Source organism: Puma concolor, chromosome E3 (genome assembly GCF_028749965.1).
Source record: "Puma concolor isolate L17-30 chromosome E3, mPumCon1.1.hap2, whole genome shotgun sequence".
Lineage (NCBI taxonomy): Eukaryota > Metazoa > Chordata > Mammalia > Carnivora > Felidae > Puma > Puma concolor.
The window spans coordinates 4,197,388-4,220,679 of record NC_141682.1 but is presented as its reverse complement, the minus strand read 5'-3'; the positions used below and the strand labels follow the sequence as shown (position 1 = coordinate 4,220,679).

General features: G+C 50.1%; 2 protein-coding genes across 2 annotated transcripts in view; both read left to right on the top strand.

Annotated features, from left to right (window-relative positions):
- RADIL (Rap associating with DIL domain) overlaps positions 1–23,292 on the top strand; it is a 129,142-nt gene that overhangs the window by 68,249 nt on the left and 37,601 nt on the right.
- Positions 9,339–12,980, top strand: PAPOLB (poly(A) polymerase beta). Its single transcript, XM_025923230.2, has one exon. It carries the CDS (start codon positions 9,545–9,547, stop codon positions 11,468–11,470), a length of 1,926 nt encoding a protein of 641 aa, XP_025779015.1. The 5' UTR covers positions 9,339–9,544; the 3' UTR covers positions 11,471–12,980.

Genomic DNA, 23,292 nt, shown 5'->3' with positions numbered 1-23,292 from the left:
ACCAGTCTCACGGACACACTTGGCCGGGCCGGAGGCGGGTTGTGTTACCTGCCTGAAGCAGGCCTCCTGGACCCCAGGGAATCACCCTTTGCTGCTGGCTTTCCCTTGGGGCGTGGTCCGGGACTGCGGGGCCTCCTGACCGTGCTGTCCCCCTGCCAGCGACGGTAGAGATGGTGCGGTGAGGCCTGCGGAGGCTGAGCTGTCCGAGCGGACCCCGAGGAGCTGAAGGGGGTGTTTGGTGTTGACTTGGTGTTCCTGTGTCAAGTCTGATGACGAGAAAGAATCTCCAGCTTGTTGGTCTGCCCTGCTCGGGAGACGCCCCGAGCGCCTGGCCGTCCTCTGGGTGCCCGGCTGGCCTGTGTGCCGCGCTGAGGCTGTGTGCTGGCATTTGCAGTGGTGAAACCGACGCCCACAGAGGTGGAGCGTTTTAGGGCCTGGGACGGTGGTGATTCCACCGCAGAGCAGTGCTCCAGGGCTTCTCTGTGCGTCTTTTCCCCCAAAGAGCAGGGGAGGTTGACCCTACAATTCTAGTGAGCCATCTGGAAAGAGTGGTGGTAAAGGGAAGGGACTGCCTGTGTGTGTGCGCAGTTGTGCAGGCGTGTGCGTGTCTGTGTGCAGGTGTGTGTGCATGTGCGTGCGCGGGAGTTAACGCTGGCCTTCTCTGGCTTCAGGTGACCGAGCACTGTCGCAGTGAAGGACTCCTCGGGTCGCTAGTGAGCCGGGGCTCCCTAGTCCTGGTTCAGAGTAAGCCGGAGCCGACGCCCCCTCCCGGCTGCTCTTTGGAGCTGAGGAGCAGCTGGGAGCGGGTGCCGGGTGCTGGGGACCCACCACGGGCCCCTCTCCTGCAGGCTCGCTAGGGTCCGCTCACAATCCCGGGGCGAAGGAGGGTGTGCCAGAGGCTTCCCCGTGGCGCCGGAACGAGGATCCACGGGCTCTCCTTCCCCGTTCGGACCCTTGTCACGCACCCGTAGTCACGCACTCGGACACTTTGGGTTTCGTTTTCCATAAATATTGTCTTTTTGCAGCTGCCGGCTCCCCTGATTTCCAGAGTCTCAAAATACTGTGTGTCTGCTCTGGGAGGGGGCGGCTGGCATGGGGGGCGCCGCGAGGCCCCTCCTGTGTGCGTTTTCCCGGAAGGCTGGTGTCCAGGGCTGGGAGCACTGACAGGCCTCTGCGTCTCGTCACCGACAGAGACAACAATCACTTCTGTGCACTTCGGGGTGGGGTGACAACCGGGCCATGTGGTCTTCGTCAGTGGCGTGGGGAGGGCGAGAGAGAAGGTGAGTTTGCGTCCTCAGGACGGAAGTGTGTGTTCAGCTTCGATTTCTCAACCTTGGCCTCAGGGACAAGTTAGGTCAGTAGTTTGCTGTGTGGGCCAACCTGTGCGCATTGGCGGGGATTCGGCGACGTTCCAGGCCTCTGCCCGCTGGATGCTAGCAGCACCCCTGCCGACTGTGACAACCAAACATGTCTCTGGGCATTGCCAGGTGGCCCGGGGGGCAAACTTGCCGGGACACGGAGCCACTGAACCGGACGGAGCGGCTGCACCGAGCGCCTCACCGTTGGGGCCAGCGGCTACGTGCCTTTGTGACCCTCAGGCCGCACTCTCCCTCCCGGGGCTCCCTGAGGACTCGGCGCCCTGAAAGCCCAGTGTCTTGAGGGTGACATATGGAGCTTCTTTTTCTGTCTGTGGATGCCTTTTCTGTGTGGCCTGCGTGGCCCTCAGAGGCTTGGCATTGTTCTGTCCCCTGCAGGCGGTGTCTCCTTCTCTTCTTTGGGTGTCCTCTTAGAAGAAGGCCAGCTTAGAGCATTTCTGAAGCCGCTGTGACTCGAGGTGTGCAGGCCATGCCATTCCAGGCATCTCTGCCTCTGTCACTGGGCTTGTGACGAACCGTCTACACGGTATGGGGGCATACAGTAGGTGCTCATTAAAAGCCCACTGAAGTACTAACGCACGGAAGGAGAGCCAGCTCCCAAGTTTCACTTTCCACGTGCATCCAAGACTCCAGAGTTTGGCTCCATTTTCTTTTCTTTTTAAAATTTTTTTAGTGTGTATTTTTGAGAGAGAGTGAGCGAGCCAGTGCGAGCAGGGGAGGGGCAGAGAGAGAGAGGGAGATGCAGAATCCGAAGCGGGCCCCAGGCTCCGAGCTGTCAGCACAGAGCCTGACATGGGGCTCGAACCCATGAACCGTGAGATCATGACTTGAGCCGAAGTCGGACGCCCAACCGACTGAGCCACCCGGGCGCCCCATCCGTTTTCTGTGCTAGGGGTTGGAGACGGGGCGGCGAGAGGGTGGTGTTCCGACAGCGTGGCAGTCCACTAGTGCCAGCTGTGGCTTCGAGCGACTGGGAGTGTGTCCCTCGGGTACCTGAGTGTGCAGCCCGCCACACTCCTTTCTCCTTTAGGCCCAGCTGGAGTGGCCGGGGGTGGTGGAGAGGTTGTCTCTGAGCACCTGACTCTGAGTATGTGGTTCCTCCCACCTTCTCCTCCATGGATGGGCAGGCAGGGCCTCGGCCCCGGTGACAGACAGGGACGTTGAGGCTTCAGGGGGGCCCTCTGCTGTCTCCACCCACCGATTGTGCACTGTGAATTCTGTCCTCACACGTCCCCCGACCTCTCTGTGCTTTTGACGTTTTTTCTTTCGCCGTGGATCTGATCTTTAATAACTTCTCTCAGGATGAAGGAGGCGATCTGGATTTTCTTCTCCTTTCATTTTAGGAGGAATCGCCTTGTGGGTCTTGAGTGAGACTCTTTGAGCGTATTTGCGGTGATGGACTCATTGTGGGCAGCATTTATCTTATGCGGTTTGTTAAAAAGCAAGACAACTCCTAACTTTCCTCATCAATCTAAAAGTAGAAAAGTAATTGAGCTTAAAAGACATTTTTGAGGGTTTTTAATTCAGAGAGAACATAAAATTGAATGGTTAGTTGCTCACAGCCCATCTTATCCTTTAATTCACTGCATAGATTTTTTTTTTTTTTTTTTTTAAGTTAAGTCTTCAGCATCACAGAGAAGCGCAGCGGCAGCGGCAGAGGCAGCTTCGCGGCCCTGTTCCGGGAAGCTGGGTGGCGCCCGCCCGGGGCCTGGCTAGCGGCACCGCCCCCTTCCCAGGGACTTGCCACCTCGTCCTACGAGGAGCCTCCCAAGTCAGGTGCTCCGTGCTTCCCACAGCAAACACAGGGGGAGGGCAGAGCGGGCATAAAACATTCGGAAGATGTGACACGTAAGAGGAACCGGCTGGGGAGGGCCGGTGTGGACGGGGCAGGGAAGGGATTTAGCCAATGAGGGAAGTGCGTGCCTGTGGGGGTGCAGGCCCTCCTGGGGGGTTGGGCCGGAAGGGATTAGGTGTCAGGTTGAGGGGGTGAGAGAGAATACCAGACACCTGTCAGCCCCTCGGAGCCACAGGCCTCCACCTTTCTTCACATTTGGCCCCCAGTCGGGATGCTCCCAGGGTGAGAGCGGATGTTTATTGGCTGGCACGAATAACTAGCGATTCCGTGAACTGAACAGCACTGAACTCAGATTTCCTAAAACCTCTTCATAGTTGTGGTGAAACTGATTTTAAAAGTCTAGAAGTAGATAGATTTAAAACCACTCATTTAGCCAGCATTTGCTGTCTAACTAGTACAACAAATCCACCTGGTTCTCGAGGCCCTTCTGTGTTGTACCAAACCGCAGTAAAATGAATCAGCCTCTTGAAAGTGGTCTTGAAGGAGGCAGATATAAAAGCAAAATTTTGCATTTGGTTACACGGCAAGAGAGACCTCACTTGGGTTAACCGTGTGAAGCATTTCCAAGAAGTATTAACATATTAACCACTATGTTTTATTACCCCTTAAACCGTGTTCCTATCTGTTGGTTCCCAAAAGTGACTTATAATTTTGGGGAAAGATTTTGGGGGATATATTTAAATCACATAGAATAGTTTATCTCATGGATTTATTTATTTGTTTATTTGTTTAGGGAGAGAGTAAGCGCAATTGCAGGAGGGGCAGAGGGAGAGGGAGAGAGAGACTCTTGAGCAGCCTCCACACCCAGCATGGAGCCCGACAGGGTGGAGGGGGGGCCTGAACTCACGAACCGTGAGATCGTGACCTGAGCCGAAATCGAGTGTTAGACGCTTAACCCACTGGGCCACCCAGGCGCCCCCTCTCGGGGTTTTAGATGATATACTCACGTAAACAGAGAATGCTAGCCAACTGTCTTTTCTTCCTTCTGAAGGTTGACGTGGCAGAAATGTTCACTGAGGTCTGGGACACACATTCAGATGTGTCCAGAGTGACAGCAGTAAGTGAGGCCCAAGTCCACCTTCTTTGCTGTGCTGTCCTTGCAGAGACTGAGTCCATCTTTGTGAAAGAATACCGGTTCTCGAATGCCCAAGATAGGTCTGAACACGATGAGCAGGGGTAGGGGGCATCGATCTCCTAAGCTCTGAGACAGGTGACAAAGTCGTGGTAACTGAAGGCATGTGGTCTGTGGACAGGAACATCCAAGCCGACGGAAGGAACAGAGTAGAGAAGGCAGAGGCAGGCCTGTGTTGACTGACCCGGTGGGAATTTGGCACAGTGTAGATCGCGTCACAGATTGTGGGGAAAGGGTTTTATAAATGGTGTTGGGATGACTGGCTTCAGCCAAAAGAAGAAAGATTTCATAGAGAAGGCTTAAAAGGCACAAGCCATAAGGGGAAGAGGTAGATGGATTTGACTATATCAGAGCTTAAACTTTCTCTTCAACTGAGGACCGTGTATAATAAGATTAAGGTCTACCTGTGGTGCTGTAAATTTCACTCAGACCTGGTTTTCCATCACCTCCATAAACCACCTTATCCATTCCCCTAATCACGGGCACTCAGGTCGCATCCAGCTTCTTCCCACTACAGACACTGGCGCTCCCACCCTGTTGAGGGTCTGTGCAGAGTCCTCGGAGGGCATTCTCCCGGGAATGGAATTTCTGGATTACAGATGTATCCACTTTGTTTCCTACTAAGCGCTGACGGACAGCAGCTTCTCCAGAAAGGCTGCCGTGACGATGGTGTGCTTTCTTGTGTGGTCCTTCCGCATCCTTAGGCACGGAGTATGAGCCCCCGGCCCTCAAAAATCTCCCTTGGGGGGCGCCTGGGTGGCTCAGTCGGTTAAGCGGCCGACTTCGGCTCAGGTCATGATCTCGCGGTCAGTGAGTTCAAGCCCCGCGTCGGGCTCTGTGCTGACAGCTCAGAGCCTGGAGCCTGTTTCAGATTCTGTGTCTCCCTCTCTCTGACCCTCCCCTGTTCATGCTCTGTCTCTGTCTCAAAAATAAATAAACGTTAAAAAAAAAATTAAAAAAAGAAAATCTCCCTTGGAATCGCTCTTAAGTCAAAAGGTGCTGTAATGTTAATGTAGCAAGGGTCCTAGAGTCACGCAGCTGTAGAAAGTCCCTGTAGCCAACTGGTCTGAGTAACTGTGAACTGAGTCGCACGATGATTTCCCAATGTGTACATTTGAAACCGGCCTCTACCTAATCAAAATGCAAGAACTGCGTCTTCTGGATATTGATTAGCCAGTGACTCGTAGGAGAAAGAATTTTATTTTTTGTGCTCATTCACTAATTTGTCAGCACATATTTGTTGGGCGCTACTCTGTTAGGTGCTGGATATATAGCAGTTGACAAAACAAAGAGGTTGTGTTCTCATGGAGCTTAAGAGTCTAGTGGGAAGTAAAGACCAAGAAATAATCACACGAAAACCATACTTACACATTGTGATATGTGCTACGGAAGAAAAGCACATGAGCTAATTTCGCATGAAGGTTAGGGAAATTCTCACTGAGGAGGTAAAATGTAAGCCAGTCTTAAAGATGATGACACATTAACCAGGCGAAGGGCAGCAGATACTTGGTGGGGCGGGAAGAGCTCTCTGGGCAGAGGAACAGCTGTGTACAGACTCCAGGAGGAGAGAGAATGAAGCAAATTCAAGGCACTGAAAGGAGGCCCGTGTGGCTGGAGCGTGGGGGGAGCTGTGGGCAGTGGGGCTGGGGAGATGGTCAGGGGAAAGACAGACAAGCTTGGGTCGTTGGGTATTTTAGATTTAGACTAAGTATAATGGGAGGCCCCAAAGGGGTTAAAATACCACTCTGGCTCCTAGGCAGAAAATACCTGAGGGGCGCCTGGGTGGCTCAGTCAGTGGGGCAACTGACTTCGGCTCGGGTCACGATCTCACGGTTCGGGAGTTTGAGCCCCGCGTTGGGCTCTGTGCGGACAGCTCGGAGCCTGGGGCCTGCTTCGGATTCTGTGTCTCCCTCTCTCTCTGCCCCTACCCCGCTGGCACTCTGTCTGTCTCTCTCTCAAAACAAAATAAATACTAAAAAAATATTAAAAAAAAGAAAATACCTGAAAAGGTCAGTAATAGGAGATGATTAGGTTATTGTAGGAACCTAGATGAGAGTTGGCGGTAGCCTCCAGTAGAGTTCGGAGGGAACACGTAGAGAGAAGTGTATGAATTGCAGATATATTCTGGAGGCAGAATCACTAATATTTGTAAAGAACTAGATGTTGAGTGTGAGAAAGAGGGAGATGTTGAGAATGACCGCCAGGTTTCTGGTATGCCCAGTTGGGTGGATGGAGATGCCATGCCCTAAACGGTGACTACTGAGAGAGAAACAAATTATGGAGGGAGGACTAAGAGGTCTCTTTGGACTATGTTAAGTTTGAGACATTCAATGGAGGTGGTAGACAGGAAGTCAGATAATATGCATCTGCAGCTTAGAAGAGAGTCTGTTACAAAAACTTGAATTAAGCCGTAAATAGTTGATATTTAAAGCTGTGAAAACTGAGATCATCTAGGCAGCGAATGTATATGCGATAAAGAGAAACGAGGGGTTGATAACGGAAACTGGAGTGACACCAACTCTAGAGGCTAAGTCATAGCCTTATAGGCTGAGGAGAGGCCAGAGATGCACAAGGCGGGACCAAGAGTGTGGTGCCATGGAGGCCAAGAAGAGGCCACCATAGACCAAAAGAATGTAGACCACTGGATTCAACGACATGGCAGTCACCAAAGACCTTACTGAGAGCTGTGCTGCTGGAATGTGGAGCATGCAAGCCGTATTGAAGTGGGCTGAAAACCAGGTACTTCTATTCTTGTAATACGTGGGATTACTTACCCTAGAAAATCTTTCTGTATAGAGTACCTGGAAGGGTTGGTTGAAACATAAAAAAAATTCTCCTTTAAGATGCCAAGCCGAGTGCCTAAGAAAATAAGGTAGGTCAGCAGGGTTGAAAGAACCCCAAAGAGGTACTTTGAAACCTCAGAAACTTAACTGATTCTAAAGCTCTCATGGCTCTGGAGGCATTTGCCAGTCCTTGTAACCAAGAACCTTTATTTTAGCAGCTGCCCAGGAAAGAGGCAGAGCTTCGGGACCTACAGAGGTAGAGAAATGGAACTGAAACCCCCAGATATGGTTGCAACTCTCAAAGGGTGACACGCTGAATGAAAAGATGGGGTAGGAAGAACCTGCTACCTGATGAAAGGAGATGACAAAGTGTTATCTTCCTTCCTCCCTCCTTGCTTCCTTCCTCCCCTCCTTCCTTCCTTCCTTCCTTCCTTCCTTCCTTCCTTCCGCCTTCCCTCCCTCCTTCATTCCCTATTTATTTATTTATTTATTTATTTATTTATTTATTTATTTAATATTTTAGAGGGAGACAGAAAGCACACAATGGGGGAGAGGGGCAGAGGGAGAAAGAGAGAAAGAGAATCTTAAGCAGGATCCATTCTCAGTATGGAGCCCAACACGTGGCTCAAGCCCACGACCCTGGGATCATGACCTGAGCTGAAATCGAGTCGGACGTTCAACCGAATGGGCCACCCAGGCGCCCCTAGAGTTCTCTTTCTTGACCTGGGGTCTGGGTGCGGAAAACTCCCCTAGAATGGAAAAATACTTTTCCTCTCACATGTGTTCGGGGTTCAAAATCGCACTACTCTGGTAATCTGGCTAGTCCTTGGAAGAGGAGTTAAATTACATTGTACAATTTGATAGTGTACAAAGACATCTGATAGAAACAAAGCAAATCCTCTTTGGGAGGACATCCACACAGGCATCCCAAGCCTCACCAGAGATGAGCTCACAGTCCCAAAATTACAAGACACGTGAAATGATGTTGGTCTGAGTTGGTAGAAAACAAGCTAGAATCAGATTATCAGGAATATTAAGAGTAGGAACCGTTAGTTATAGAATATTAAGTAAGTTTAGTGTTCAATGAATAAAAGGTAGAAAGAAAACAGGAAAGAACAGAATGTCTTCCAAAGAGGCTGGAAAGATTTGGAAAAGAACAAGATAATGCTTCTGGTGATTAAAGATGTTAAGTATTGAGGGGGACCTGGGTGGCTCAGTTGGTCAAGCACTGGCCTCTTGGTTTCGGCTCAGGTCATGATCTCTCGATTCACGGCTTTGAGCACCACATGGGGCTCCATGCCATCAGCCCAGAGCCTGCTTGGGATTCTGTCTCTCTCCCTCCGCCCCTCTCCCACTCGTGTGTGCGCACTCCCCCCCCCCCCAAATAAATAAACTTTAAAAAAGTATTGAAATGGATACTTCAGTGACGGCTTAAACAGCAGACTAACTGCAACTGAATCAGAGAACTGAGAGGTAGACCCGGCATCGCCCGGGAAGAAAGGGGAGGCGGGAGACATGGAGAGCCCAATGAGAGAGTCCATCACGTGTCCGCATGAAGCGCATCGGTGGTGGGGAGGGCATACTCCAAGGACATGCCTGAGAATCTTCCTGGGGTCATGAGACGAAAACCGTGCATCTTACAGTTCAGAAATCACCGTGTATGATAAGATAAGGGAAAAGTTTATCCCCCGACACCCGGTGGCGGTATCGCAGGACGTGGAGGGCAGGGAAGATTTGTATCGCTGCCAGAAAGACAGGTGAGCGGGTCGGCCGGACTGCAGACTTCTCAACAGAAGCCGTGGAAAGCAGAGGCGGCGCGGAGGACCTTCAAGGCTGGAAAGAACAGAACCGTCGACCCCGAGGTGCCGACACCGCTGAGCCCCCAGGCAGGCACCTGGCCAGGGAGGACGCAAAGGGACGCTTGGCAGCAGCAGACCCTGACTGCGAGGCGTTTCCGAAGGACGTGCGTTAGGGCGGAGGCCTCCCGGAAGCTGCTCCTGGAGAGGAAGTAGATCTGAGGTGCGAGGCACTGGAGACCTGGGCGGTAGATGGTAGGTGTGCGTAAACGGTACTGACGAGGCGCACCCTTGCCCGCCTGCCCTGCCCCCCCCCCCCCGCGAAACTACAACTCCCGTGGGGCTCTGCGCGCGGCGCAGGCGCCGTGGCGTGCGTGGCCTGCGCGGCCGTTCTAGAACGCCGCGCCGAGGGCCCCGGCGCCATGTTGGGGCTGAGGGGAAGGTAGAGAAGCGCTTGAAGCGGCGGGAGCGGAGAAGGAGTGGGAGCGGGAGCGGGTTGGACCCGGGTCGGCAGGAGCCCCGCCCCTCCCGCCTCAGCGGATCATGACCCGGGCGGAGGTCACGGTGGCGGGGGAAGTGGCGTGGCGGGGCCGGCGCTAGAGATGATGCCGTTTCCGGTGACGACCCCTGGATCACAACAGACCCCGCCGCCGCCCAAGCGCTGTGGCATCTCCTCCCCCATCAGTTTAGCAGCCCCCAAGGAGACTGACTGCGTACTTACCCAGAAGCTAATCGAAACCCTGAAGCCCTTCGGGGTTTTTGAAGAGGAAGAGGAACTGCAGCGCCGGATTTTAATTTTGGAAAAATTAAATAATCTGGTGAAGGAATGGATACGGGAGATCAGTGAAAGCAAGAGCCTTCCACAAGCTGTAATTGAAAATGTTGGCGGGAAAATCTTTACGTTCGGCTCTTACAGGTTAGGAGTACACACGAAAGGTGCCGATATCGATGCGTTGTGCGTTGCTCCAAGACATGTTGACCGAAGCGACTTTTTCACCTCGTTCTATGATAAATTGAAACTACACGAAGAAGTGAAAGATTTAAGGGCTGTTGAGGAGGCGTTTGTGCCAGTTATTAAACTGTGTTTTGATGGGATAGAGATTGATATTTTGTTTGCAAGGTTGGCGCTGCAGACCATTCCAGAAGATTTGGACCTAAGAGATGACAGTCTGCTTAAAAATTTAGATATTAGATGCATAAGAAGCCTTAACGGTTGCCGGGTGACAGATGAAATTTTACATCTGGTACCCGACATTGACAACTTCAGGTTAACTCTGAGAGCTATCAAATTGTGGGCCAAATGCCACAATATCTATTCCAATATATTAGGTTTCCTAGGAGGTGTTTCCTGGGCCATGCTAGTGGCAAGAACTTGCCAGCTCTATCCAAATGCGATAGCATCGACTCTTGTACGTAAGTTTTTCTTGGTGTTTTCTGAATGGGAGTGGCCAAATCCAGTGCTACTGAAAGAGCCCGAAGAACAGAACCTTAATTTGCCTGTATGGGACCCAAGAGTAAATCCCAGTGATAGGTACCATCTTATGCCCATAATCACACCAGCGTACCCACAGCAGAACTCCACATACAATGTGTCTGTTTCAACAAGGATGGTCATGATTGAGGAGTTTAAACAAGGGCTGGCCATTACACACGAAATTTTGCTGAGTAAGGCAGAGTGGTCCAAGCTTTTTGAAGCTCCAAGCTTCTTTCAAAAGTACAAGCATTATATTGTACTTCTAGCAAGTGCACCAACAGAAAAACAACATCTAGAATGGGTGGGCTTGGTGGAATCAAAAATCCGAATCCTGGTTGGGAGCTTGGAGAAGAATGAATTTATTACTCTGGCGCATGTGAATCCTCAGTCATTTCCAGCTCCTAAAGAAAATCCGGACAGGGAAGAATTTCGCACGATGTGGGTGATTGGGTTAGTGTTAAAAAAGCCGGAAAACTCTGACGTTCTCAGTGTTGATCTCACCTATGATATCCAGTCTTTCACGGATACGGTTTATAGGCAAGCAATAAATACTAAGATGTTTGAGGTAGATATGAAAATTGCTGCAATGCATTTAAGAAGAAAGGAACTTCATCAACTACTACCTAATCAAGTGCTTCAGAAAAAGAAAACACATTCAGCGGAAGGTGTCACTTTGACAGCTTTGAATGACAACAGCCTTGACTTCTCTGTAGACAGTGAAGACGGCATGTCTGTGCCTTCACCTACTAGCATTATGAAGACCGGCCCGACGACTGGCAGCTGTCAGGGCAGAAACAGTCCTGCTCCTGCTATAATGGTGGCATCTGTGACCAATGTGCAAGTTACTGAAGTCTCCTTGCAACAAGCGAATCCCAGTGAAAGCTTGGGTGCGTCGGGGGAAAGCATTCCTCAGACTGCCTCACCACCAGCCCTTTGTCCGCCACCAAAGCCCACAGTTGCCAGAGTTGTTTCTTCTACACGTCTGGTAAGTCATCCGCCCAGGCCTTCAGGGAGCACTGCAACAAACATAGCTAATCCTATAGTGGGAGTCTAGCAGACGTTCTCACCTCAGAAAGGACCAAAGCAACTAAAAGAAGAGGAACAATCTCCTAAAGAGACAGTCTAACTCCACCAGAAACCATTCAGATAGTGGCTGGCCATCTGGAAAACATCCAGTACAGAACTTTTCAGTATCCCTGCTCTTCCTGCAAATCCTGCTCCTGTTACCAAGAATTCAGTAAGACACACTGAACTGACAAAAACACCCTCCAGGGTCCGTAAACAGTATCTGCCAACTCAACCTGTTGTCTTCAAATGCCACAGGAAGAGAATGAAGGGTACCAAACGAGATTTGACTCAAAATAGATTTAGCCTTATTTGGTAACTTCCTTTACTTGGCTAATCTTGATCAGAAGTCCAGGTTAGTAGGTGAAGCTAGAACTGTTATTAATGTGTCAGCAGCAGTCGTAGCAACTACTTTAAAGGACTAGTGCCCATAAAGAGAAAAAAAACAAAACCAAAAAACCCTTCAGCTGGCAACCCCATGCCTGACATCTGGACTGGATTTATGTTTGATGCATTGTTGGGGAAAATTGGCAATACAAATTGGTATCAGAATTCCTTATACTGATGATGCCCTGTATGTATATTTCTATTAGAAAGTAGAACTAATTTTAAGTTTTCCAGCTTGATGAATTCTAGTTTTTTCCTGAAGAGTTTTCTTCATTATTAATCGTCAGATGGGATGCCGTGGTGCAGTGGGTACTAAACTTCAGAAAAAGTGTAAAAGTACATCTAATTCGGTCTCTGTGAGGCAGCCATAACCCTTTAAAAGTGAAATGTCAACGCATAGGGTATACATTTGACATTGAAGCAGTAGATAGTCTTTGGTTTTGCTGGGACACAATCAAGAAATGATATATTGGTTTTATCTGTACAATTGTTTTAGAGCGCATACAATCAGCAAACAGCAAATACGGCCTCAGAGCTAACAAAACTCCCTAGTCTCTTGCCCTTAATCATTTTTCCTCAAACAGAAAAGTTTTTTGCCTCTCCCCTCACCCCAACTCCGTTCTCTTTGCTTGTATGCACAAAGTATGCTTGTATGTAGATTCATGAAAATACCTGGAATGCTAGTATATTCTTAACCGTGATATGAAGCCAACAGTCCTGTGGCCTCGTGGCACAAAACACTGGATTTTGGCTCCATGGCTAATATTTTACTAAAACTTTCCTAAAAGTAGCGAATTGGGAGACACGTTATTGGCCCTGGATGGCTCAAACGAGCTCTACGTATGGGAAATTTTGTATGCTGCACAGACTGTGCTAAAGTTAATTTCCAATTTTAACATGTAAGCGAAAAGCCATTTCCCCCAAATATTTAAACCAATTTTTATTTTTAAAGGACTCACTAAAATTCATCAATTTTTACATGTTAAGATGTAAAAAATAATTCCTAGCAAGCACTTGACATCTAGTCAGCTTTCTGTTTTTGTTTTATTCTATAAGAGATTAGGAATACCTTCCTTAAATTAAAAAAAAAAAAAAAGACCACTCATAATTAAGCAGCAGAACATCCATGTTTAGGAAACATGAACGGCCCAGATGTAGATGAATGGAAACGTAGTCTGCCTTAATCTGGACACGGTGAGCCTGACAGGTTTTCCAGTTAGCCTGTCCTGATTCCGGCCTCCCCCAGCCGTGTCCCTTTCTACCACACGTGCATTTTTCATACTCAACTATAATTTCTTACGCCCTTCCCCTGTCCTTCTAGATTCACTTTCCAAGGTTGGATTAGTCTTCCCTTTAGGCTCTGCAGTAATTGAGGATTTCTTTTCACCCTTACTTTGTGATGTCAAGTACACAGCGTTCCTGGTTTCCACGTCTGCCCTGTCAAGTCCTTTACCCTTCCGGCACCCTAGGTCAGGTGGAGTGTGCACAGTAACTCTGTATTTCAGGTAGCTGTGGGGTCAGGTTGGAATTGCCAGGCACGAATTTGGTCTTGTCATTTCGTTAACACATAGGGGAAAAGTAGTTTATTAAGTGTTTCACGTAACTATAATTAACCAAGCTGGAAACTGGGAACTTTCTAATTTTCATTACCTGAATATTGGGCTAGTTTTTTCTTTTTTTTTTTTCACATGATGTACGTAGTGTCTCATGATGGGAGTTTGCTTTGTTTTATAGCACCTGTACCCCTTGTATTTTTTGAGCACTATTTTGAAAACAGATGATGTATTTCTCCATTAAAAACAATAAAAATACGGGGCGCCTGGGTGGCGCAGTCGGTTGAGCGTCCGACTTCAGCCAGGTCACAATCTCGCGGTCCGTGAGTTCGAGCCCCGCGTCAGGCTCTGGGCTGATGGCTCGGAGCCTGGAGCCTGTTTCCGATTCTGTGTCTCCCTCTCTCTCTGCCCCTGCCCCGTTCATGCTCTGTCTCTCTCTGTCCCAAAAATAAATAAAAACGTTGAAAAAAAAATTAAAAAAAAAAATAAATAGCAAAGAAGCAAGCAGAGGGGTTGAAATCTGACAGAGTTCAGATGCTCTTACATCGTTGCGGAGGAGGATAAAGACACTGAGGGGATTTTTTTACTTTATTAAGGCTAGAATTGATGTTACAACGTGAGGGGAACATTTGAAAGAGTTAAAACTTCAGTCAGGTAAAAAACGGAGTGAAAAAACTCTAATCAAAAAAAGGCAGGTTTCAGAGAAGTAATTACTAGGGACAAAAGTGACCACTGCTTTAATGATGCTGATACATTTAATTAATAAGTCATGTACCAGGAAAATAGAGCGGTTTAAAACTCATTTGCGTCTAATAAATTCGCCTTAACATAAAGTAACATCACAAGCAAGGATTGGGAGAAATTGCCAAAAGTGTTGTTGTCTTAGATTTAAAAATGGCTCTTTCATCAATTGATACCCAGCAGACCAAAAGAGAAAACAAAAACAAAAAAAAAGAACTAGGGAAACCGTTCTGAACACAACAGAGGCTGGCAAGCTTTTCCTGTAAAGGGCCAGAGAGTAAACATTTTCAGCTTTGGGAGGCCATATGGTCTCTGTCTCACCTACTTAACTCCGCCGTTGTGGCGTGAAAGCAGCCAGAGACAATATGTAAACAGATGGCCGGGGCTTGGATTTGTTACCCATCCCCCTGGCCGGCGTCTGTCATTCCTTATCTGTTGGACGTTTATTCCAGCACCCTCCACCCAACAATTGGAAAGTGCATCTTACTCTCAAATAAACATTGGGATGTGTAAAAGTTACCCTCCTACTGGATCAGAAAGTAAGATTCAGCATATTGCAAATTACCTGATTCATAGAGCATGTTCTCTGACTACAAAACCGTTTTTTTTTTTTATTCAATAACAAAAAGCATAGAGAAGAACTTCCTGAGGAAGGCACACAAAAAGCTCAAACCACGAAGAGACGATGAATCTCTTTAATTGTATTAAATAATGAACAGTGAAAAGTGAAAAATAGGCTAACGTGGGAAGATTTTATAATATATACAACTGACAAATGATTACTGTCTGGAATAGATCAAGGATGCCAGGAACAAGCTGTTTAAGAAAATCAGCTCGATAAAACACGGGCGAAAGAAGCACATAGCCACCTCAGAAGAGGAGGTAGGAATAGACAGGAAGTACAAGATACCCCATCGCATTAGCAGTGAGGAAACATGAATTAAGAGCATAGAAGGTAGGTCTAGGGGCACCCGGGTGGCTCAGTTGGTTCAGCTCAGGTTCAGCTCAGGTCACGATCTCTCGGTTCGTGAGTTTGAGCCTTGAGTCGGGCTCTGTGCTGACAGCTCAGAGGCTGGAGCCTGCTTCGGATTCTGTGTCTCCCTCTCCCTGCCCCTGCTGCACCCCTCCCCCCGAAATAAACAACAAAAAAAGAGAGTCTAACAACATCCAGGCTGTGGAGGAGGACGAGTGGGGTGCTCCAAGAGCGCTGTGAGAGCCGGAAGTACCTTGTCCCCCTTGGGAGCCGTGGGAGACCATTTGGACTCATCTGGCACCATTGGCCGGCTTGCGTGCCTCTGCCACCATACTGTGGGGCACCGATGTGCTTCATTTTACTGGTCCCCCGAGCCTTCGAGGAGCCATGCTGTGGGCCCCCTCTGCAGCTGCATGCAGAACTCTGCACCCCTCCACGTTACCTCCAGTGTGCACGTAAATGTCACAGTCTGCGTATGTCATGGTGTCAGAGGAAGCCTTCTCCTGAAGACTCTGTCCCATGGGTCACCAGGGCACGAGTACAGGGGTGTCGGTATCAGCATTTTGTAATAGCTTAGAGCTTGAAATAACCCAAAAACGGAGGGACGGGTAGTGTCGTGTTCGTGCAATAAACGGTACAGAGCTGCGAGATTAAATGAACCACAGCTACGTACATCAACATGGGTGTGTCTCGTACGGTTGAGGAAAAAAGCGAACGGTGGAGAAATAGTGTGATATAAGCAAAACAGAGCAGTGTAACTTGGGGTTACCAAAATGTGTGGTCTAACCATCAGTGAAAAATAAGGGAATGTTGAACACAGAATCCAGAATAGGGGTTCCTTTTGGCGGGGTGAGAGCTGGGGAGCAGGCGGGGGGGCGTAGTTTCGAGAACATAGGGAGCCTGGAAGGGTTCCGCCTTTTTCAAGTTGGATGGTGGATGAAGTGGGGTGCATTTTATTATTAGTCTAAGTTATAAATGCTTTCGTATAGGTGAAATCTTCCACGATCAAAAAACCGGTCCCAAGCGGGGTCTTGGCAACCTCTGTATTAATTAGGAACTGCAATTGGCCAGGTAACCGTCGCTGAACCCAATGCAGGTTTCTTTTCTTTGGCGATACAGCAGTGGTAGGTTCAGGGCCCATAGGGTGGCTTTCCAGGTCACTGGGGACCCGTAGCTCCTTCCGTGGCCAGCCCTCCCCGCCATTCCAGTTCACGCCTTCAGGCCAGAAGATCCCCTCAAATGCAGGATGCTTGCGGGGCCGCTGCCATCACATCTGCCTTTAGGGCAGGAAGGCAGGAAGAGGGGGCCAGGCAAAGGTGTCCCCGCAAACCGTGTGCTCCTTCCGCGGCGCTTTCCTAGAAGTCCCAGCGGGAACATTCCCTCATCTCTCGCTGACTGCGCCTTAGCCACATGGCCACGCCGGTCTGCAAGAGAGACCCGGAAAGGTGGTTTTTGTGACTGGGCACATTGCCTCGTCGTTCCTCACGTCATGCCGTTAGGAAGGCGGAAAGAATGGATACTGACAGGCAGTGATAGCCGACTCTTACACAGCACTCAGATACGTACAACTTCAAACACGTCCAAGCAGCTCAGGGATCCAAGACTTGAATGTGAATCAGAACTTGGGGGAGGCAGCTGATCTGGGATTTAGAAGAGGGCTGAAGCTTTAAATGCTCATACGAGGGGCGCCTGGGTGGCGCAGTTGGTTAAGCGTCCGACTTCAGCCAGGTCACGATCTCGTGGTCCGGGAGTTCGAGCCCCGCGTCAGGCTCTGGGCTGATGGCTCAGAGCCTGGAGCCTGTTTCCGATTCTGTGTCTCCCTCTCTCTCTGCCCCTCCCCCGTTCATGCTCTGTCTCTCTCTGTCCCAAAAATAAATAAACGTTGAAAAAAAAAATTTATAAATGCTCATACGAGAAAATAAAGACTGAAAACCAATGAGCTACCTGCCTACTTGATTAGGTCAAAATATATATGTAACGAACTCCGCGAGAGAAGACAGGAAACAATATAGAGCAGAACACATGCAGGAGAGAGGATCAATAAAATGAAAAGTGGTATCTTTGAAAAGACTACCCAAAGGCGCCTGGGTGGCGCAGTCGGTTAAGCGTCCGACTTCAGCCAGGTCACGATCTCGCGGTCCGTGAGTTCGAGCCCCGCGTCGGGCTCTGGGCTGATGGCTCAGAGCCTGGAGCCTGTTTCCGATTCTGTGTCTCCCTCTCTCTCTGCCCCTCCCCCATTCATGCTCTGTCTCTCTCTGTCCCAAAAATAAAAATAAAACGTTGAAAAGACTACCCAAAACTGGCAAGACTGAGGAGGAAAAGTCAAGATGGTACATAAACAATCTCAGGTGTAAGAGGGGATAGCGACAGTTACACTAGGGGTATTTAAAAAAGGGGGTGCCTGGGTGGCTCAGGTCATGATTTGTGGGTTCAAGCCCTGCATTGGGCTCTGTGCTGACAGCTTGGAGCCTGGAACCTGCTTTGGATTCTGTGTGTGTGTCTCTCTCAAAAATATATTTGTTTTAAAAAAGGATCTTACAGATAGCTTTTTGCTAGTAAATTAAAAAACTTAACATGCAACGGGCAATCTCCTAGAAAGGATACAGCCTACCAGAACGCACTCAAGAAAGGCCAAAACTTGAACAGTCTCCTCGACAGTGTGTGTGAGCCATTCAAGCACGCACCCAAACCAGACAGAACCGTGAAAACACCAGCCCCGAAGGCTGTCCAGGCCAGTTCTTCCTCATGCTCAAGGACAGATTATTCCAACACTGCACCTCAGACTATTCCAGAGAACAGAAAAAGCAGCAGCAGTTTATGAAACCAAGAAAACCTTCGTCTCAGAACCAGAGAGGGGAAGGACGGGAAACGAGGGAGGCCCCCCCGTAGGCTCTCTTGCGTGGCGAGCCCAGGGCTTTGATTTCTCGCGGTACCACGGTTCTCTTTCCCAGGAACCAGCTAGGGTTTTCCCAGACAAGAACAACTCCTACCTCTGGGTTCTCTCCTTTCAGATTTTGGCCTAATGGTTTCTTTCGCTCTCGTTTATGCCTCAGACGGCCAGTGTTGGTTGTTTTCAGTGGGAATGTTCAGCTGACTAGTCCTGATTAGACCGCTGGATTTTAGGGAACGAGCACTTTTCTTAACGCTAACAATACACTTGCATTTAAGTTTACATAAATGAGTTCACATGATGCAGACATTTTTTTCTTTACCATGGCGTTCTGCTCTCTGCCATATCAGTGCCCCTGCCATTCTGACCCCTCCTGATTTCGTGTTGACATCCTAGTACGTGCGTGTATTAGTTTCCTCTTGCCGTATGATAAATTACCGCAAACACAGCAGCTTTAAACGACACACACTGCTCACGGGTCAAGTCCGCGTGGCCTGGCTGGAGTCTCCGGGTATCCCAAGGTTGAATCCAAGGTGTCAGCCAGGCCGAGTTCTTGTCAGGAGGCTCAGCCTTACTGTTGGCAGAGTTCAGCTCCTTGTGGTTAGAGGACTGAGGTTCTTGTCCCCCCGCTGGAAACCCTAACCACCCCCCCTCCCCTTCAGGCCAACAGCGTGGCATTGGCTACCCCCTTTCTCGAGTCTTTGACTTCCTCACCACTCATAAAGGCTTGTGTGCTTAAAGTAAGCCCACCTGGGTAATCTCCCTTTCGCTGACCCCAAAGTGAACTGATTAATGAAACGAGTTACATCTGCAAAAACCTCTTTTGCCATAGAAAAACAAAGCCTCAACGGCGGCACGATGGATTCCACCTTGACAGGTCCCTCCCACGCCCTGGGGAGGTGATTACATGAGGGCCCGGTCACTGGGGCTCATCCTGGGCCGGGCCGGCCAAGACCCACAGCTACGTCCGTGGGCAAAACGCTCCAGCCATCTCCAGGCCCCACAGTCTCGTGCCGTTACGTATCCGTTCACGTCCAGATGCTCGTCATGTACAGAATCCGAGTCAGGTGTGGGGCGGGCGCCTGCGTATATCCATTAAGTGCAGCTCAGCTCTACCGCCGGAGGGCACAGTGCTCCCCACCCGCAGGCCAGCGGGACGGTTGGCTCCCCGCATGCAGTGGCCGGCCAGGTGCAGGACAAGAGTCGTGGTGTTCGGGGTCAGAAAGGGGGCAGTGGATGGCGAGAAGGAGTCGCTGGTGCAGGTGGATTTTGAAATGCGGCCAGGCGAGCCTGGCTGGGGGCCGTGGTGAGATTTCCAGACCTGGGAACACTCTGCTGGCCGTCCTCTGGCCTCTGAGCCACTCTTTGCTTTTCCCGAAAGACGGGACTCTTCTGAGTGGCTTCTTCTGCCTGCTGCCTGTGGAGAGCCTCTCTCCGTGCCGGGCTCCCTCCGTCCCTGCTCCGAGCTGCTCGCTTCCGAGAACCTGCTGGCTGGGCCAGGCATGGATTCCAGGGGCGGCCGGCCGTCAGACACGCCGCACCCAGGGACGCTCCTGAGATGGCCCTTCTCTATTTGCGGCTTCTGCTGAGAGGTGAGGATGCCCTTAAGCTTCTCCAGGGCCCCTGATTTGGTTAAGAGAACCGACGAGCAGAACCCTTGGTCTCTTGAAAGGGTCTTTGGCCCGGCGCTCTGGCCTTCGGATCTTCTGAGGCGCCAGGAGAGGGTTGAGCAGGACACCGGCCCCTCTCTCTGCGCCACCCTCCGACTCTTGGCCTCCTTTGTCGTCCGGAGACTGAGGATCTTCAGTCATCAGTCCCGGTTCCGTTCTGATTCACAGCTCCTGGTGTTTCTCTCCCTCTTTGTGTCTTGGGACAGGTAACAGGAAAGCGGGTGGCATCTCCTGAGGGGTGTGCTCAGGCACATCAGTCACAAGTCCTGCTCCCGCATGACGGGCCCCGTTCCCGGGGTTTCCAGAAACACGCCCCCGTGTCCTCCTGAGCCTTTGCCGCAGCCCCCTCGAAGTCCACACTCCCGTGACACACGATCCTGGTGTCTTCAAGGCGAGGTGCTCCTCGCCTTTTTCCGGGCCCTGCCAACAGGCACACGAGTAGTGGCTTCAAACCACACCCTTTCAGTGTCTCATGGATTGAGCGTGTCGGGAGTCTGGCATGCGGTGGCTGGGCCCTCCGCTCACTGGGTGGCTGTGGTCCCTACGGGAGCACGGGGCCCCTCAATCCCACATGGTATTGGCAGCGTTTGGATCCTTGGGGTTGCAGGACTGAAGTCTCCATCTTGTCTCTGCCTTTCCTTCTTGTTCCGCTGTATGTGGACCGCGGGCCCCTCCCAGCTCTGCAGCGTTCAGACCCTTGTCACACATCAAATCTCTCTGATTTCTGTGACCGGCTGGAGAAGACTCTCTGCTTTGGTGGCACTCGTGTGATTAGGTTGGGCCCCCTGGATTGTCTCCGTATGGTAAGATCAACCCCTCAGGAACCTTAATTACATCTGCAAAATCTCTTTGCCCTTGAACACAGTCATGGGAGTAATGCCAGGAAGCGGAGATCGTGGGGTGGGGGTGGGGGGGGGCGGTCATTTGAGAATTCTGCCTACCATAGTGACCTTGTCTAGTTTGCCTGCGCTTGGGTAAGCCTGGACACACCTCAGACGTGTACTCACACAGGCTTTGATCAAAGTTTGTTGTTTTAGAAATGGGGCCACATACTTCGTTTTCCTACCAAACTCCTTTGGGAGATATCTCCACATCTGTCAGAGTTCCCATTCACTCGTTTTAGGGATTATGGAATATTCCATGGTGTGGATGGAGCACTATGTATATTTTGGGATCATTAACAACACTTTTGCAAAACCTATTGCCATATATAATGTATTAACGCCGAATGTGTTAATAATTGCAAGATGGCCAGTACCTACTTTCGACTAACCTAAAAATCAGTGTTAAATTGAACACCGTGCCTTAATAATTACTTAGGATTCTCAGTTTTGTACTTCCCTGAAGAGCTCTCGTAAATGGAAGGGTTTATTTAATCACGGACTTTCATCTCTGTTAGTTTCATGCATACATGAAAAGACAAACACGAGTGAGATAAATCCAGTGTCCAATTCCCCTTTTCCACTCCGGGCTGTCCGTGCCCACGTGCCCTCGGGAACACCTGGACGCACCCTTTCTGAGGAGAAGCCTCCGCTGTTAGCTCTGCGATTTTCTTCCCAGCTGTGGGCATGAAATTCTGCGAGTTCGCACGCAGCAGCCAGAAGTCACGTTCGCTCTTCGAGTAATCCTTAAGTGACTGAGAGACTGTAGCGCCGCCCCCTGCCCCCCCTGCCCCGCCCCCGGAGGGAATAACAATCAAGTTTCCACCTCACGGCCGCCACCTGGCTGGCATCCATATGAATGTGGGATGCTTTCCAGTTTCAAAGATGCAAATAACGTGGGGGATTTAAAATGTCGAGGACGGATGACGTATCCCCCCTGCGTGTGCGTGTTCATTCATTCCTTCCTTTAGTAGCTGGAACAGGATGCACATTGAACGTTTACTTTTCACCAAAGTCACATGGGTGCACAGCTTCCCGTCACTAATTAAAAACAGCCAAGCCTCACGCCGGGCCCCAGCCTGCGCTTCTTCCCGATTTTTGCGATCCTCCGAGGGAATCGTTTTCATCTGTGAATGATTGTTTTTGTCATTTATTTCCAAAGCTTAAAATAAGAAGCTTACCCTACAACGACTTGATTTGTTAAATTTTGGGCGGAGCTAGTGATGTCCCACCATGGGGATGGGAATGGCCCTCGTTAAACCATCCAGCTCTGGTGGCCCGTGCTCTCGGTGAGCTTGGGGCTGGGGCCGGATTAGGCGGGGGGTGTACGTTGTTTCGGCCAGATGTGGCCTTTCACAGCTGAAGGTGGGTCTGTACAAGGGTTACTTTTCCTGGCGGTCCGACCTTTAGTTTCTTGGAAGTGAATTACTGTTATCATCGTTTGTTTTCTCTTTCTGTCGGTGCTTCTCGCGAATCCAGTTTTCCCCAGCCCTCTGCCAATTGTCCTGCTTCAGGATGCTCAGCTATATGGTGTATGTAATCAATTCCAGCGTTTTTGGGGTCCGCTGCCTCGCTTCAGTCTGGGCTGGCTGCCCCTGAAGGCTGCTCTTACCTGTCATTCCCTTGGCATCTCTCTGGGGAAGGAGCCCCTGGTTTTCGCTGTCCCTTCCTCGTTCTAGGTCCCCCCCACCTCCCGTCCTGGTGGAGTCTCTCCCCGGTGGCTTCCTGAGAAAGTGCACCTGGGGATTAAAATTGCTCAAGACCCTGTATGTCCAAAAAGATCTTTATCCTACTTTAACGCGTGATTAATAGTTGATCTGGGTGTGGAGTTTTAGAATGAAAGCAACTTTCTTCCTAGAATTTTGAGGGCGTTGGTCCGTTTCCAGTAACTTCCAGCGCCCCCCGGGGGAGCTGCTAGACGTTGTGCTTCCTCACCCCTCATGTTCAGTCGCTTTCTTCTCCTTCTGGAAATATCTCATTTCTCGATGCTGCTCCCTCCCAGCCTCGCTCTGAAGAGTCAGGCTGTGTGCCTTGGAAAGGGAGTGTTTCCACTCTGGTGTGAGTCTTGCCTTCTTATTTAAAAAAAATTATGGTCGTATCCGTTACCATATTTATTCAAATTATACCCAATTGCATATTTTGACCCTTCATGCGTTTTTAACCTCTCTTGTGTGTTGGACTTTTAATGGGCCATTTTAATCTAAAAACTCAGGATCTGAAAAATTTAGAACTCCGTTCTGAAAAATTATGTTATTCCTTTGACGATTTCTTCGGGCTCTTCTGTGATTCAGGTTCTGGATCTATTTTTCTGATTTTTCGGTCTCCTAGTTTCTCTTCTTTGTCGTTTTGGTCTACTTGCAAAGCAGTTTCCTCAACTGCCTGTTCCAACCTGCGGGGTCAGCGTGGGGACCTGATTCCAGAGCAGTGGTGGGGGAGGGGGTGAGCCCTTCTCTGGGGTCAGGATTCCTAATGGAAGGTTAAACCCGAGACCGCTCAGCTCTGGCACGAGGATCGCCTTCTCCGGCTGGACCCAGGGGATGCCCACCTGGCGGGCCTAGAGCAGAAAGTGGTCCCCGGGTCTTTCTTGTCTCTGTGTGCTGTCTGTCACTGTGCGTGCCACGCGGTCCTCCCTGCAAAAGGGCTCAGCGCCATCTCGTCACGTCGGGGGAGCCAGATAGGGCCTGGGGTTCAGAAAGTTCTTGCTTCTGCTGCCACA